Raw genomic sequence first — 15,659 nt, 5'->3', positions numbered from 1 at the left:
GATGTAACATTAGGAATTAGGGATTGTTTTGTAAGCTAAATAAGGTGAAAGATATTGGGATAAATTTGTATCGTTAACTAACCATAATATTTAAAATAAATTTATATAGATCTCAATGGAATAAATTGGTCCAAAAATAATTTAATTGACGTATCAAATCATCTCTTAGTAATGACGTGTCTGACATGTGTGGCTTGAAGGTCAAAGCAATTCAAAGGAAGCTATTTGGTTGTGCATATTTCCAAGCTACGAATAACGTGGGTAAACAACCTACTAAGTAACATTTATTGGCTTTGTTATATACTTTTCAACTTTTAATAATCCACAATCATCACTTTTTCCCCTTATTTGAACTATATTCGAAGGAAATTCTTTTAGATTATGACTTAATTTCTACAATTGATATGATTGTAATTAAGATCCAAATTGTTTTTAAAAAAATTGTGATAATCTTATGACGCATATTGCTTTTACATTTACTAACTTTAAGTTTGTGTAATTAAGCTTTCATAATTGCAATTTAATCGTATATCAATCACTTAAAGTGTAAAGTTTCAATTTTGAAAAGAAAATATAGTTTTTACCTTCCTCCTAAATGCCAATCATATATTTTCAAGATTGGGTAAATTCCAATTTTATTAGAATGATATTTTTTTATTGGGTTGACTTTTAACTATTAATGAGACTTTTCCCTTTATGCTTTATTTCTCTTTAGAAAAATTGCACATTCTTGCCTTGTCATATCAGCATAAACCTAACTATATGCTACTAAAACATGTATCTTCAACTAACAAATGAAAATTTTAATTCATCATGTGTAACACATCCAACACAACTATGAATTTACGAGTTAAATATAAATATATATGAAAAAACACACACATGTATATACTTATTCAATTCAAAATTCATATTAATTTTAAGTTCCTCATGAACAAATTAAATAAAATATTTTTTTAATTATCCTTCTCCTGATGGGTGAATCGGGAAATGTGTAAGTTGTTAATGGAAAAGTTAAAATTTGACATATAGTAATAGTAATAGTAATAGTACTAGTTATGAATGGTAGATTAGATTACAAAATTGCACTAAATTTAGTAAAGTAATAGTAGTATTAATGTACTATAAATAATTATATGGGATGATAAGAGGCACCAAAGTTGAACCGGGACAGGGAAAGGGGTATTACATGTGCACGCACGTGAACCGGAACCGTCGCATGTGGACCGCCTGTCGTGTTCTTTTAATTATTATATTCTTTTATTATTATTATTATTATTATTACTATTACTCCATTAATGTATACGCCAAAAGAACTCAATGCATAAACTAACAACACAACAAAATATTGTACGGTTAAATTGCTCTGTTTTAGAAATTAAATTTTTATAACAGCATAGGTCAATGGCAATGCATCCTTCACTTGGGAATAATAATCACTGAAAACAAGAAAAAAAATCCATTTCACGCCTATCTATAGAAACCAATTTCTCTACTTCTGAGTTAGATGAGAGCTAAGATATGTGTATAATCTATCTTTACTAAATCTCATTGAATATATTATTATTATCAGTAAAAAGTGTTAACATTTAAATCAATGTCACAAATTTCAACTCCAATGAACAAGAACTTTTCGATAGATAATTTTCTTAATTAGTGAATTAGTCTTGATCAATGAAATTCTAAGGATTATGTAGGGAGGATAAACAACATACCTCCCATCATTTCCTCATGAGCTTTATTTTGGACAAGTTGTATATGCAACTATATATTTGTGGCTGAAAATTCAAAAGGGGGTCAATCAGTCGATAGCCTATATTGTATGTAGAAGAAAAGAGTCTGCTTCATACATATATAGTGTAAATAATAATTTGCTTGAATAAATGTTGTAATGACACGTGGCAGAAAAAGATAGTGAGACAGTACTTGCTATCTTGGGGGCCTTTTGTCTGCAATCAACTATACATGCTTTATGCTTTTACCCAATCATCATTGTCATTGTAATGAGAGTCTTTATTCCCCCATATCATTCACCACCATAAGCTCTTCAATGTAGGAAACTTTCCATTACCATCAACAACATAAATATAGTACCAATTCCCTTCTTTTTATAAAAAAATTTCCCCTCTATGGTAACATTCTCCTTTGTTTTTATGTACTTGGAAACAGTAGTGTTTAAGCCAGTTTGACTATTTCACTGAATACCTGATACCACTAAGATCGAAAGAAATCTTACGTGTCTGTTGAGATATGATGTATGATTGAGACATACTGCAAGCAAAAATATCAAACGAGCTCATTTGACAAAGGCAATTGAATGAAGTTGTATTTCATAATGTATACATAAAGATGAAGGGAAAAAGAGTAATCTACATCATAGTCAAGATTGTTCTAGCAAATTTTCCAAGTACAAATTTAAGATGTATCTTCCAGTAGACAACACATCAAGCCTCTTCTCACTAGGCTCGTATTTCCCTTTACGAAGCTGATAACGATGAGTTACAGCTGAAATGGTGTAAGCTCGGCCTTCAATGGTTACACTTTCTCCACACTGCAAGTTCTGTCATTGAAATTAACTTTCTATTAGACTAGACACCATAAAACACTATACCCCAATTGCGAAAGGCATTGTTGGACGTCTGTCAATTCAAAAATCTTATGTAGGCCCTATGCATGTAGCCAGTTTCAATGAATTAGTGAAGCATTATTGGAAACATGACAGAAAGGTCACATGTTTTTTGTATGGCATGAATGTTGGATATATGAAAAGCATCTGATGCAGTGTGTGTGGTTAGCTTAGTTTCACGTCAAGCTAAGATGTGAGTATTACATTGGAACACGAAAAGCACAAGCTTTATGCGTAGTTCTAACTCTTAATGAAACTGCCAATAAAGTGTGTAAACACCATGAATAATATAATCGTGGTTGCATGAACAGGTAAATCACTTCTTATTGACTGTATTTTCTGACAGATGACCTATATTTCTACATTCATCTTTCTGGGTGAACCAAAAAGGTAGACAATAACAAATAAAAAAGGTTCACAAGTAAGCAGGATCATAAACTTTAAATGCACAAAGAGTTTGATGACATTTCATTCAGCCAGTTGAAAATTCAGAGCTACTAACCACTTTTAGGTTTTACGGTGAACCATTGAACCCTGTGATATATTTACAATTTTATCGGATATCCCCAAAGGGATAAACCAAGTGATTTGTTTCTTCTGTTCTCTGCAAGAACAGAATAAGTACAGCCAATTCGAGGATGAATGATAATAGAGGTTTGTATTATTTTATAAGGTAAATAATTTTATCAACAGTAGGGAACACCTCTATTTTTTTATAATAGAGGTCTGTTCATCTTCAAAAAGGAACCTCAGAGCTCAAAATTTGCTTCTAGCGAAACGAAATAGGAAGATCATTCCTCTTAATGTCATATACCTTTGTCTTGCACACCACAGACATGACCTAGCCTTTGATGGTACTTCTTCCTGTTTGTGCTTAATGCAGGATACATGGTTCCCTCCCCCCCACTCCCCAAACCCAGGGCATTCAACCTTCCAAAATTGGAGCTTCACCGAGGAACAATATCATATTGCTTCCTTCCCTAGTTCTCCCATAGGATTCGTTCAGTCATGGGGATAATTATGATGCCATCATTACCATTTTGAAACTTGATTCAGGGAAAAAGTTAAGGAGAATAATTGTTCTGACACACACCTATCATATACAGCTTCCTATGACTGGCTCTGAATGAAGGACCAGCTAAAGGGGCCCAAAAGAAACCAGCAGATGAATAAAAGACAGATCAATAATAGAATTAAAGAAGCTTCAGCCTTCACATCCTAAACAGAAAATATCATCGGCTAGTAACACATTAAGGCTTGAATAAAAGTACAAATGCTTTAGGCAAGTGTGCTAATGCAGACACAACGACCCTAGCACTGGAAGTCAAGCATATCAGGCATCTACCTTTCAATTCTACGATCTAGAGCTAAAGCAAAAACTTGCTAACTGTGGGCCCTTGAATAAGTAGCAGCCCAACTTTACCTTTTCAACAACGAACGAGTAGGGTTAATTTCACCTACCATCACTAACCTACTCTTCATAACACTCAAGTCACAAAACTATTTTTATTAAGGTAAAGTCACTAAACTAACTATTTGTAACACTAAAGTCACAAAACTACCTTTTTTTTGTTTTGTTATTTTATAACCGGGGTATTTGGATCAACTTTAGCTTGACTACTTCCACGAGGTACCTGCTGTTTCCACCAGCACAAGCACAGGTACTGGGTAACTCCATCCACTAGCTTCACCAAGTGTTTTTTACCTCCATTGGGAATTGAACCCGAGACCTCATGGTTAAGTAAACTTTACTGTAACAAATCGTTAGCCTAGTGACTTTACTCAAGTAGAAATGCTAACTTAAACCTAAGTCAGCAATTCTTTACATGTCCTGCCAATGATGTTTCACCACAAATTTTACACTTCCCTATCAGTGGTAAGCTCCAGTCCTCTGCTTAAGTGGCTGCACTAGTCCACAACTACAATATACTGCTTTCTCTATTTTCTACCTCTGTTGTGTTGTGTTCTGTGCTTTTTCTCAAATTGCAATCCTTGCAAAAGGAAATTATGAATTAGAAGGAAGGAAGCTTTCACCTGACTGTGATAGCCCTCTCGATACCTTATCGGAGCTTTGTAACTAGTGGCCGGTTTCCCGTCGTGTCAGCCTTTTCCCAGTGCGCGGAGCCCCAACGAGGAAGGTGTTAGTGCTTTATCATTGGGTCAATAATGCTAATCCCTCTTTTAGTGCTACTCCTAAGGCGGGAAGACCATATATCTTCTATAGTAATTTTAATCTATCCCTTTATTCCCTACTTCTCGAAAAGTCAAAAAAAAAATTCTTTGAACATGATTTTCGAAAATAAAGACTAAACATCATCTTATTCTTAAAAATTGTATTGAAGTGTTGGTATCTGCGGTTTTTATATACATTTTATTCTGGAAAATTGCAAAAATCATGTTGAAAATGAGACCAAAACTTGGTCAAGTTGACGACTGTGAACTGAATCAGGTCAAGTTTTAGGTGAAGGGAATCATAAAAGATTGGCAACACAACTGTGATCTGAATCAGGTCAAGTTTTAGGCAAAGGAAATCGTAAATGGTTGGCATGAATACCATAACCTAGTTGAGTGCTTTGCGAACATGATCTCAGAAATTCATGCAAAGGCATAATGCTCAGGTTATCCACAACCAACACAAAGAATACTCAAAAGAGATTTATACATACGTCTAGTGTCGCCAAGTTGCAGGAGTCACAGACTTCGACCAAGTTATATTCACCCCTTCACAATAAATAACAAAGAACTGCAGCTTTGGACACATTTAGTCATTTATACAGGTCTAACATATGTGAAGGTATCTAATTCTAACAGATCTCACATAAAACCATTTGCCATCAATAGACCAGCGTCTATATTCAAGTAGGTATGGAATGTGAGACACTATCACAGGAAGCCAACTAGTGCGCCTTCAAACATCTGCCCTTTTTCTTATGTCATGCATGGAAATTCACCCATTACTCAGCATCCAGCAAGAAGACAGATTTTCACTTGAAAATTTTCCCTCTTAGTTTTGGTTCTTTGTAAGCAAAACTACAAGTACTGTTAGTACCAAGAGTGTTATAAGCTTAGTGGTCCATAGAGATGATCTCTTTAAGCTATAATACCAAAGAGTTCCCAAACTACTATCCTTAATTCTAGTGTAGCTCATATGCTATGACTTATGAGGCACAACTACAGTCTAGATCAAACCAGCCAAATCCTGCGGGGACATTCGCACAAAATTTGCTCTAACCACAGTACAGGTATTTGCAAGGAAATCAACCCAAATATAGCGTAACGAACATAGAGGATTCATATAGTTGACACTTCTCTTAGCTAATGTATCCGCAGGTACATAAAGCTGACACTAACTAATTTGGAGTTGAGGATGTTAACACCCATATAAACGTACAAGGAACATGAACTAATCCCAAAACGTGACCAAAAGAATGCCATTAAAAAAATTTAAGACATTCAACAAAAGCCAATCAACCAAGTATGTTAACTCCATAAAGAAATAAAATTGGAACCAGCATATTGAGCATAAATACATAAAACCCCAAATGAATTACTTGTTGGAAATCGCCAGTTGGGTTTGTTTATCCAACCAAGAAATTACTCTCCACATTTCTAATTCAATCAAATGACAAGAATTCCAAAGTAAAGAAAGCTCTTTTATAATCTTCCCAGTAAAAGTAAGATGACATTTGACCTTATAACTACAACACCAACAACATACTCGATGTAATCCCACAAGTGGGGGTCAGGGGAGGGTAGTGTGTAGGCAGACCTTACCCCTACCTTGGAAGGTAGAGGGGCTGTTTTCAATAGACCCTCAGACATTTGACCCTACAACACCAATCAATCAATTAGCTGAGCATTTGAGCCTATAAGCATTACATCAAACACAAAAAGCAAAAATTGGTTTGAGAAAATGATGCTTACAGAGGGGAGGCAACGTATGCCAAGGTTCTTGGGAGGAGGTGAAATTTCAATGACTTTATAGGGTTGGGGATTTTGACTCTTATCCTTCTCCTTCTTTCTGCAGTAAACTTGGTGCCTCTGTGACTGCAATGTTACTAATATTATCAAAAACCCACACGCTTAACAACAACAAAAAGATGGAGATTACAGAGTTTGATTCATACCTTTAAGAATGAGTTAGTGTTAGAAACCATAGCCATTTCCTTAAGTCCTTATCAATTTCTGCTCTCGCCTGCTTCTTGTCGAAAGCCCTGATCGAAAATCAAGATTTTTATTTGGGTATGTCCAGTTTCTTGCTTAATTTTTTCCCTTCATTCACCAACCAAACAAATGAAAAGGATTTAAAAATAAAATAAAATTACAGAGGGTAGTTAGATGAAGTGTGTTGTATGGGGTTGGTGTGATCAGTAAAAAAATCACAGGTTCTCTATATGTACATGACATATTAGGAATGATAAGATTAGAAAATTAAGAAAGAGATAATTAAAGTGTGTGGAGAGTAGTATAAGAGGTGCGAGAGGTTGGTAGCGATAACTTTGAAATAAGGTAGATCAAAGAAAAATTAGGGGACAACGTATTAAACAGAACATGACGTATATTCAACTCATCAAGGATAGGACTTTACATAAGAAAGTATGGAGATTGAGGATTAGATTAGACAATTAGCGGATAGTTAAGTATTTTCTTTCCTTTTAGTGATAGAGCATAGTTCTAGTCGGAAGCATTTATTTAATTGTGCTTTCACTTTTCAATGTTTTTATCATAATTTTTACTCTTGCACTTCTTTCAAACTAAATAAGTAATATATATTTTCGAGTTGTGAATTTATCAAAAATAACCTCTTTTATGTCATAAGGATAAAGATAAGATCTACATATATTTGATCTTCCAAAATTTCTACTTGTGAAGTTATACTAAATTTGTTATTGTTATTGTTGTTGAATGTTGATTATCTTTTTGAAGGTTAAATGGAAATAAACTTCCTAAAGTCCATAGTAATTATGATTTATGAGCTTAGTACTATTGGTTGGTTATAAACTATATATATAAATGGCTAAGAATTAGTAGTGGTTTCAACTTTTGATAAGGTTAAAAAAAGGTCCACAAGAATCTGTGAATTTGGTTTTGTTTTGACATTAAATTCCAACAACGGTTGGGTTCGCTCCAATCGTGTGGCTACGGGTTTACTCCTTTTTTTGTTTTTATCTTTTGATGACACGTCTACTGTTCTCCATTTGTTATTAAAAATATCGCAATTGAAAGGCCCATCTACATTATGGGTATATTCAGCACGAACGAAAAATATGAAACGTTACTTATTTTCAATCGTCACTCGACAGTATAGACGATGAAAAATCAGAAACGTTTTCCTTCATATAGAACGGTGCCTAAATATTTTTATCATACGATTCTCAAATAAGTATATATAAATGATAAGAAACACACTAGAAGATCAGAATATAAAATCATCATTTGCTCGTTTTGACAGTCACTAGAATCCATCAAAGCAAAATTTACTCGTTTAGTCCAACTAATTTGCCCAAACGAATAAAAAGAATTGAAGATCAGTTTGACAATGTTGCTTGAGGATTGCAGATAGCTGAAGATGGATGAATCATGTTCCTTGATAAACCAATCGATATCAAAGACACCAGTATATTAACTGAACTAATATTTTATCAATTAAAATTCGACAAGAAAAAAAACAAACAAGATTTAGCTCTCAACAAGTGCTTGATTGAGTATACATCTCTGGTCATAAGCTTAAAATCACCAAGCCAGAGACAATTCAGCTTTGCACCTTCAACATTTCACTTTCTATCTCCCATAAGGGTGGTATCTGCCTGAACCAGCACCAGCACCACCATAGCTTCCTCTACTACTTCCATACATTGAACCTCCAGCACTATCTCCTCCATACCCACTGCCAAGACCAGCAGCACCATATCCACCGCCATATCCACCGCCACCAGCAGCATATCCTCCATAACCTTCACCTGCTCCTCCATATCCACCACCAACATCATAGCCTCTACCAAAGGCTCCACTGCCATAACGGCTAGAATACCCAAAAGAAGCCTCCTCCCTGAAGCCTCCTCCGTAGGCACCACCGCCACCATATGCTCCATATCCACCCATTCCTGCTCCACTATATCCACCAAATGCACTGGATCTGCCACCATAGGGGCCACCAGACCTATAAGGACCAGCACCAGCACCAATACCATAACCAGAGTCTCCATATCCACCATAAGCATCTGATAATCCACCACCAAATGCAGCTCTTGGATTCCCTTGACGCCTGAATGGGGCTGGTTGTGGCGCATTAGGTCTCTTGGGCTCAGCCTTCTTGATTTCCACCTATTTGCCAAGTAGAAAACTGTTTAGGTTAACCAAGCTTCAAAAAGCTATTGAAAATAACATGATCATGCAACAGATGAATGTTCAACTACTATAAGCAGAATCATTTCAATTATTAATTATTTCCAAACCATAGTAACTTGAGCATCATCACTAAGAAAATAAGCTTGTATGGATACACAAGAACAATTCTCAACTTCTTGAGCCTCAATACAGTTAAGACAACTTAAGCATCTCAACTCAATGATGAGTTTGACAAAAGATGCAAAAGTACCAAGTCACAATGAACATAGACACATTGCTACCCAAATACATATCATTGATATTTCATTGGGTTTTGCAGTCAGTTTCATTAATTCTTTTCAAGAAAATCGAGAAAGAACATAAACTCAATCCTTTTCAAATTAAGGACATTTGTCAGAAGGCCTAGAACATAAAGAAAAAAACATACAAAGCACATATACTTAAGAGTGCAACATTGCCACCAAAATCATGTTTGAAGAAGGCAGAAAAGCTTGATAAATTTACAAGATTAATGAAACAATCTAGAAAAAGTATCACCGCCTTAATTAGAACACACTATGGCTATACTGACCTGGGTCCCAGAAAAATCAAGCTTGTTTCCATTAGCCAAGATATCCTCAACAGATTTTTCTGTGTCAAAAGTGATGAATCCAAAGCCACGAGAACGACTAGTAGAATGGTCACGCATGATCTGGTGCTCTTTCACCTCTCCAAACTTTAAAAAGAAGTCTCTGAACTCATCTGAAATATAAATGCAACTTAATACCTCAGAAACTTGTTTCAAAAGAATCCAACGAGTTAAGGGAAGGTGATCAGTTTCTAGCTACAGAAATATAACCTTCATTAATTGTTGTTGGGATGCCGCCCACAAAAATCTTCTTCGTCTTGAAATCTTTTGAGCTGGAACCTCCTCCTCTAGGTATAGTTCGCTTGATTTCCACCTGACACAATCAAAACATCAGCATGAGGTCCCAAATGTTCCATCCGCAGTAAAATAAAAGGGAAATGAAATCACAAACTGCTATAAGAATGAAATAAAATAGAAGGCCAATGTAATCTTACTTGTTTTCCATTTATAACATGGTCGTCCTCAATGACTTTATCTACCACGGAGGGGTCAGCATAAGTCACAAAACCAAACCCACGTGGCTGTCCTGTCCGCCTTTCCTTCATAATCACGGAATCAATAATTTCACCATATTTACCAAAGTGCTTGACAAATTGAGCTGCAGATATACAATGCAACATTAGGGGCAGGAAAGAACAATTTGGCAGAAGATCAAAGCAGAGGATGTTATTCGACAAACCTGAAGTTGTCTCTCTAGCCAAGCCCCCGATAAAAATCTTTCTGCATGGCCACCAAATCCATTGATTAATACAATACCATGAGCAACTTGATTAATAGGATAATATTCTATGAAAACTGTGAGGCATGCCCAACCAACAACTAAGTAACTTCAATGAGAAGAAGTTCACATCGGAAGAAATTGAAAAGGGCACAGAAGAAAGTCATCAAATTAAAAAATTTATCCTATACAAATCAGAATAAAAGAAAACATGAAAATATGTATTCCCAACTCTCTCTGACGGTAAATAACAGTGTTGTCAAAATGGAACGCATAGACAAGCAACAACAACCAGACCTCACTTGGAGATTTCATTGGGTATGTTGTAGATAAGCAACAACCATAAAGTGGGGTATGAGGAGCGTGGAGTGTGGAGTGTACAGTGTACACAGACCTTACCCCTACCTCAGAAGTATAGAGACTGTTTTAGATACACCACCGGCTCAAGAAAACAGTCCAAAGCCATTCAGAAAAAAAGAAATGATGGAAGTGCAGGAAACACTAACAAAAACAACAACAGATGGTAAAATAACAGTATTATAACAAAACAATATAAAAGTCAAAGTACAAGATTCAACAAATAGTAACAAAAATCGAAGGGCAAAAAACTACAAGATATAATACTACTACTAATGGACGAAGAGCAAGACAATGCACTTGCACATACTAATCTTCTACCCTAATCCGTGCCCTCCACAAACTCCTCTCCAAGAAGGAAAGCAAAAATGTAAGAAATATAAATGTAACACAATTAAAAGTTATGGGGACTAAGAAATTGAAAAATAACTAAGATCAAGTCCAAACAACGTTTTAAACTCTGATTCATACACAATGATGAAATTTCGAATCTAAATTTATATTCCTAATCATCAACAGAGTTATTCGCCTTGTTTAATTGAGAACTAATACATCAATTTACTAACTATATTTATGGTTTTCCTCCCGCCCTCTTCAGTAAGGAGCTTATAACCTAGCTTCGGGTCTTAACCGTCTCGACATTAACAACACTTGTAAGTTAATACCCATTAGACGCAAGCCCTAACAACAATGCTAAAAGAACAAACTGGTTCTTAAATAAAAGCAAAACGATACAGCGTAAAAGGGAAAGAAAGGACAAAACAGTAAAAAAAAAATACCCAGGACTAGCACCATCTCCGGTAAGAGGTTGAGAAGCGCCGGCATCGTTTTGATGGTCAGGAGTAGCTCTTAGGTCGTCATTAGTTTCCTCTTCCTCCAGCTTGATTTTAACACCATTTGCAGTCCCATTTTGTTCCTCCATTGACAAGAAGACGTTTGTCGGTGCTTTTCAAGAAAGTTTTCAACGAATCGGAATCGGAACTGGAACTCTGAGGTTCACCGTGGAAATATGCGGTCTAATCTAGTTCAGGACGTTGTCGGCGCTTTTATATACCAAAACCCTAGATAGTTTGATAAGGGAACGTTCGATTTAAAGTATGTTTGGATTAACTTAAAAATGTCAAATTTACTTTTGAGTTAGTTTTTAACTTCTGAACTATTTGACAAATATAAAAATAAATTAAAATAAATTAGGAAATGTTTGATAAAGTTAAAAATAATTTGAAAATAACTTAAAATAAATTTAAGAGAAAAGACATAAAGTGACACCTAAATTTGTTTCAAATTTTCAAAAAGATACATTAATTTTACGGGCGTCCTATTATCCCTATGGAAATATTTCAAAGTAATAAATAAATATTTTTGACCCATTTTCACAATTATTGTGTTCTCGCATTTGATAGGCGCGTGAATGAGTAAAAATACACCCCCAAATCCGTGTAAAAATGTCGCGTGGCATCAACACTTTGAAATTTATTCTTTATTAAAAGACTCACTTCTCATCTTCTCCATAACCTCCATTGATAGATGTTGAAGAGTTTTCCATCTACAATCGAGAAAAAAAAAATCATCCTCAATGAAATTTTCATCTAGCTTTACTAGCTTCAATTTCCTCTTCTTCTTTTTTATTTTATTAAAAGTTATGAGATCAACTAACTTGTAATTCCTAAAGTGCAATTGCAAACAAACTTCAAAACTAAATCGGTGAATAAACATTCAAACTCAAATCAATCCTACACTAACACTACATACACATAAATAATAGATATCACAAAGAGAAAATAACAACAAATCACTATAAAGATGATTTTTCAAAAAATCACCACTACATAAAAAGAACATTTGTTTAAACCAAAATTTGCATTCAAATTAAGAAGCAATTAATATGTGAGCCTTCACTTCTTCGTTTTGACTCCATAATTCAAAAGATTATCACCACAAAATAAATTTACTGTGACTATTGAAATGCTTAGGGTTTTGATCATCAAAGAGAGAGAGAGAGTAGAGTGAAAATTTGAAAGGAATTTAGGGCTAAATGGAGCGGATCATGATTAAAATGTGAACGAGTCAAGATTTTGTCCAATTTTTATTGAATGGGTCGGAAAAATATATTATTTGGGGTGAGACTAAGGATGGCAAACGGACCGATTTTTGTCCGGTCCGGTCCGATTCCGGTACCGGTTGAACAGGTAAGGAACCCGGATTTTTATCCGGTTGATCCGGTTCGGTAAGAACCGATTCCGGTCCGGTTCAACGGTCAATTTAATTTTTTTTTATTATTTTTTTAAAAAAAAAATAAAATTGAACGTTATAGAGCCGTTGGGCTGGGGCCCAAAACGGCTCCAAACATCCCTCACCCCTCTCTACCCCTTAACACTATAAATATACTCATATTTTTTCATTTAAATCACAAATTCACAAACTATTTCATTAATATCTTATAAAATCTCTTAATTTTCAATCTCTCATAAATTCATAATTATTATTTTGTGATATTGACTTGGAGTTCGAATTTTGGAGATTTATTTGAAGTAAATCGGAAGCTTCAATTGGCATCTCTCAATTCCGGCTTTGGTCATACGTCTACTTTTACGTAGACGTTCGGTACATTCGTTCCAACTTTAATTTTTTATTTGTTTATTAATTAAGCTATTTTATTTTTTTTGTTATATTATCTTTGCTTGTTTTTCATAATATTAATTATTTTAAACTTGAACATGAATTTTGAAAAATATAGTGGTAAAAGACCAATGTCGGAAAGAAAAAATAATAGGGGAGGAGGAAGTAGTTCTAATTCTAAAAATTTGTCACCTCCTAGATTTAGAATTAATACTAATGATTATACTCATGTTGATGAAACTTCTTTTACACGAGACTCACGACCTATTGAATTTAATTCCGAAAATGAAGTAGATCATGAAACTTTAAATAGATGTTTTACTAATTTTGAGGAAGAATTAGATGAGGAAGTAGAAATAAATAAGGAAGATGATGAGACCCCTACCCTTACTAGTTCGGCTATCGAATTACCGGAACAAAATGAAGTCCCCTCTTTACATACTTTTTCAAAGACCGTTGTACGTGTTAAAATATCTTTAGTATGGAAATTTTTGGTACAAAATGAGGAAAAAACTACTGTTACTTGCATGAAATGTAAATTGATCATGAAACATGTAACTACGGGTACACAAGGGGGAACGGGACGACTAAGAACACATTTGAGAAAGTGTAATAAAGAATTTGCTCGCCTAGATAATATAAAAGGGCTAATAGAAATGGAATACCTCAACCTGAAAATTCTATGGGAGTTGGAGGTTTTAATATGGTTCAAAGTGTATTAAATATGACTAATCAGGCTAGCCGAAGCACACACCGCACATATAGTAAAGAAAAAGATTGTAGAGAATTAGCTAAAATGGTTGCTGTTTGTGGTTTGCCTTTTTCATTTCTTTCACATCAGTATATTCGGAAATTGTATAACCCAGATTATGAAGGTATTCCAAGAAGTACAATTAAAAGTGATCTTTTTAAATATCAAAAAGAATATTGTCATTTTCTTCGTTGTTTATTTGTTTATTATGATGGTAGATTATCTATTACTTCTGATATGGGACGTAAACCTAATGGTAATGATTATTTTACAATTATTGTCAATTGGATTGACCATGAATGGAACATGCAAAAACGAATATTAGGATATAAATCTGTTGAAGAAACTAAAATCGGTGCTTATATAACAACAAAAATAGGCTTTATTTTACAATTTTATGGAATATGTGATAAAATAATGAGTGTCACTTTAGATAATGCTTCTAATAATTTAAAAGCAATTGATTATTTAAAATGTAGACTTTGTCCAATTGATAATGATTCTTTTCATATTAAGTATGCCGCACATGTGTATAATTTGATAGTAAAAGATGGTATTTCTCAATTTGGAATTTTTTGTGAAAAAATTAGACTTGCTTGTAATTGAATTTTTAAAGCTAAAATAAAAGCTAGAATTACAGAATTTAAAAATCGTTGTAAAGAATGTAGACTTGAATATAGAAAAGTTCCAAAATAAGTATGCACTAGATGAAATTCTTTATTTGAAATGCTTCAAGTTGCTTATATTTATCAAGAGCCGGTACAATTAGTTTTTAATGCTCATAATGCGGACCCGAATTTGAGAATTGCTATGAAGATTGGGAAAATACAAAAAAACTTATTAAATTTTTAAGTGTTTTTTATAAAGCAACAAATGTTGCTTCTGGTCAATATTATCCAACTATTTCTTCTGTTTTAGTAAATATTTGTGCTATTTCATCTGAATTTGCAAAATATAAAGGAAAAGATCGATTTGAAAATTCCCTTGCTTTTATGATTGAAAAATTCAAAAAATATTTTTTCCCTATTCCTCAAATCTATTTGACTGCTACTACTTTCAACCCAAATTACAAATTAAAAGGTGTTGAAAGAATGGTTGAAAAGATTTATGCAAATTTAGAAATTAAAGATGATGAAACTCCTAGTGTTGAAGATTGTAAAAGTAGCATATATATAAAAGCTAGAGAGTTATATAATACATATAAATCTATGGAAAAAAATATTCCAATAGTTGAACCTCCATCTTGTAAACCTAGAAGCGATGATACGGATGATTGGATGGATGATTATCTTGAGCTTGAATAATCTACTAATAATGATTTTGATTTATATTTCAATCAGGCATGGGAAAAGATTAGGCATGAAGAAGGACAACTTCAAGCTCCAATATTAGTATGGTGGAAAAATCATGAAAATCAATTTCCGACCTTTGCTAGGATTGTTCGAGATGTGCTAGCGATTCAAGCATCATCGGTCACTTCGGAGCAAGCCTTTAGTGCGGCAAGATTTATGATTGGAGATCATCGATATTCATTAGCAAAGGATAGTTTGGAAATATCGGTGTTGTTTCGAGATTGGGTCAATGCCGAAAGAAGAAATACCGGACTATCACA

General features: G+C 34.2%; 2 protein-coding genes across 2 annotated transcripts; both read right to left on the bottom strand.

The window, feature by feature from the left end:
• Positions 1 to 2,313: 2,313 nt before the first annotated feature.
• LOC125810641 (uncharacterized) lies at positions 2,314 to 6,919 on the bottom strand. Its single transcript, XM_049490107.1, has 3 exons — positions 6,754 to 6,919; positions 6,551 to 6,673; positions 2,314 to 2,560 (listed from the first exon to the last, which is right to left on the bottom strand). Exons 1-3 carry the CDS (start codon positions 6,787 to 6,789, stop codon positions 2,381 to 2,383), a joined length of 339 nt encoding a protein of 112 aa, XP_049346064.1. The 5' UTR covers positions 6,790 to 6,919; the 3' UTR covers positions 2,314 to 2,380.
• A 1,310-nt stretch (positions 6,920 to 8,229) lies between these two features.
• On the bottom strand, positions 8,230 to 11,785 carry LOC125810640 (heterogeneous nuclear ribonucleoprotein 1). Its single transcript, XM_049490106.1, has 6 exons — positions 11,457 to 11,785; positions 10,282 to 10,322; positions 10,037 to 10,200; positions 9,813 to 9,915; positions 9,546 to 9,715; positions 8,230 to 8,950 (listed from the first exon to the last, which is right to left on the bottom strand). The coding sequence occupies exons 1-6, from the start codon at positions 11,597 to 11,599 to the stop codon at positions 8,408 to 8,410; spliced, it is 1,164 nt and encodes a 387-aa protein (XP_049346063.1). The 5' UTR covers positions 11,600 to 11,785; the 3' UTR covers positions 8,230 to 8,407.
• Between the last annotated feature and the right edge of the window lie 3,874 nt (positions 11,786 to 15,659).

The sequence above is a fragment of the Solanum verrucosum genome, unplaced genomic scaffold (assembly GCF_900185275.1).
Source record: "Solanum verrucosum unplaced genomic scaffold, falcon-dt-bn FXZP01000032.1, whole genome shotgun sequence".
Classification (NCBI taxonomy): Eukaryota; Viridiplantae; Streptophyta; class Magnoliopsida; order Solanales; family Solanaceae; genus Solanum; species Solanum verrucosum.
Note: the sequence above shows the minus strand (reverse complement) of the source record. Positions and strands in the feature narration are given on the sequence as shown.

Excerpts from the sequence above, each read along its gene's own strand:
- LOC125810641 (XM_049490107.1), bottom strand. The coding sequence starts at position 6,789 with ATGGCTATGGTTTCTAACACTAACTCATTCTTAAAG. Across the intron at positions 6,674-6,753 it reads ACACTAACTCATTCTTAAAG|TCACAGAGGCACCAAGTTTA; the intron begins GTATGAATCAAA and ends GTAACATTGCAG. Across the intron at positions 2,561-6,550 it reads GCATACGTTGCCTCCCCTCT|AACTTGCAGTGTGGAGAAAG; the intron begins GTAAGCATCATT and ends TTTCAATGACAG.
- LOC125810640 (XM_049490106.1), bottom strand. The coding sequence starts at position 11,599 with ATGGAGGAACAAAATGGGACTGCAAATGGTGTTAAAATCAAGCTGGAG. Across the intron at positions 10,201-10,281 it reads GGCTAGAGAGACAACTTCAG|CTCAATTTGTCAAGCACTTT; the intron begins GTTTGTCGAATA and ends GTATATCTGCAG. Across the intron at positions 9,916-10,036 it reads ATGTTATAAATGGAAAACAA|GTGGAAATCAAGCGAACTAT; the intron begins GTAAGATTACAT and ends TGATTGTGTCAG.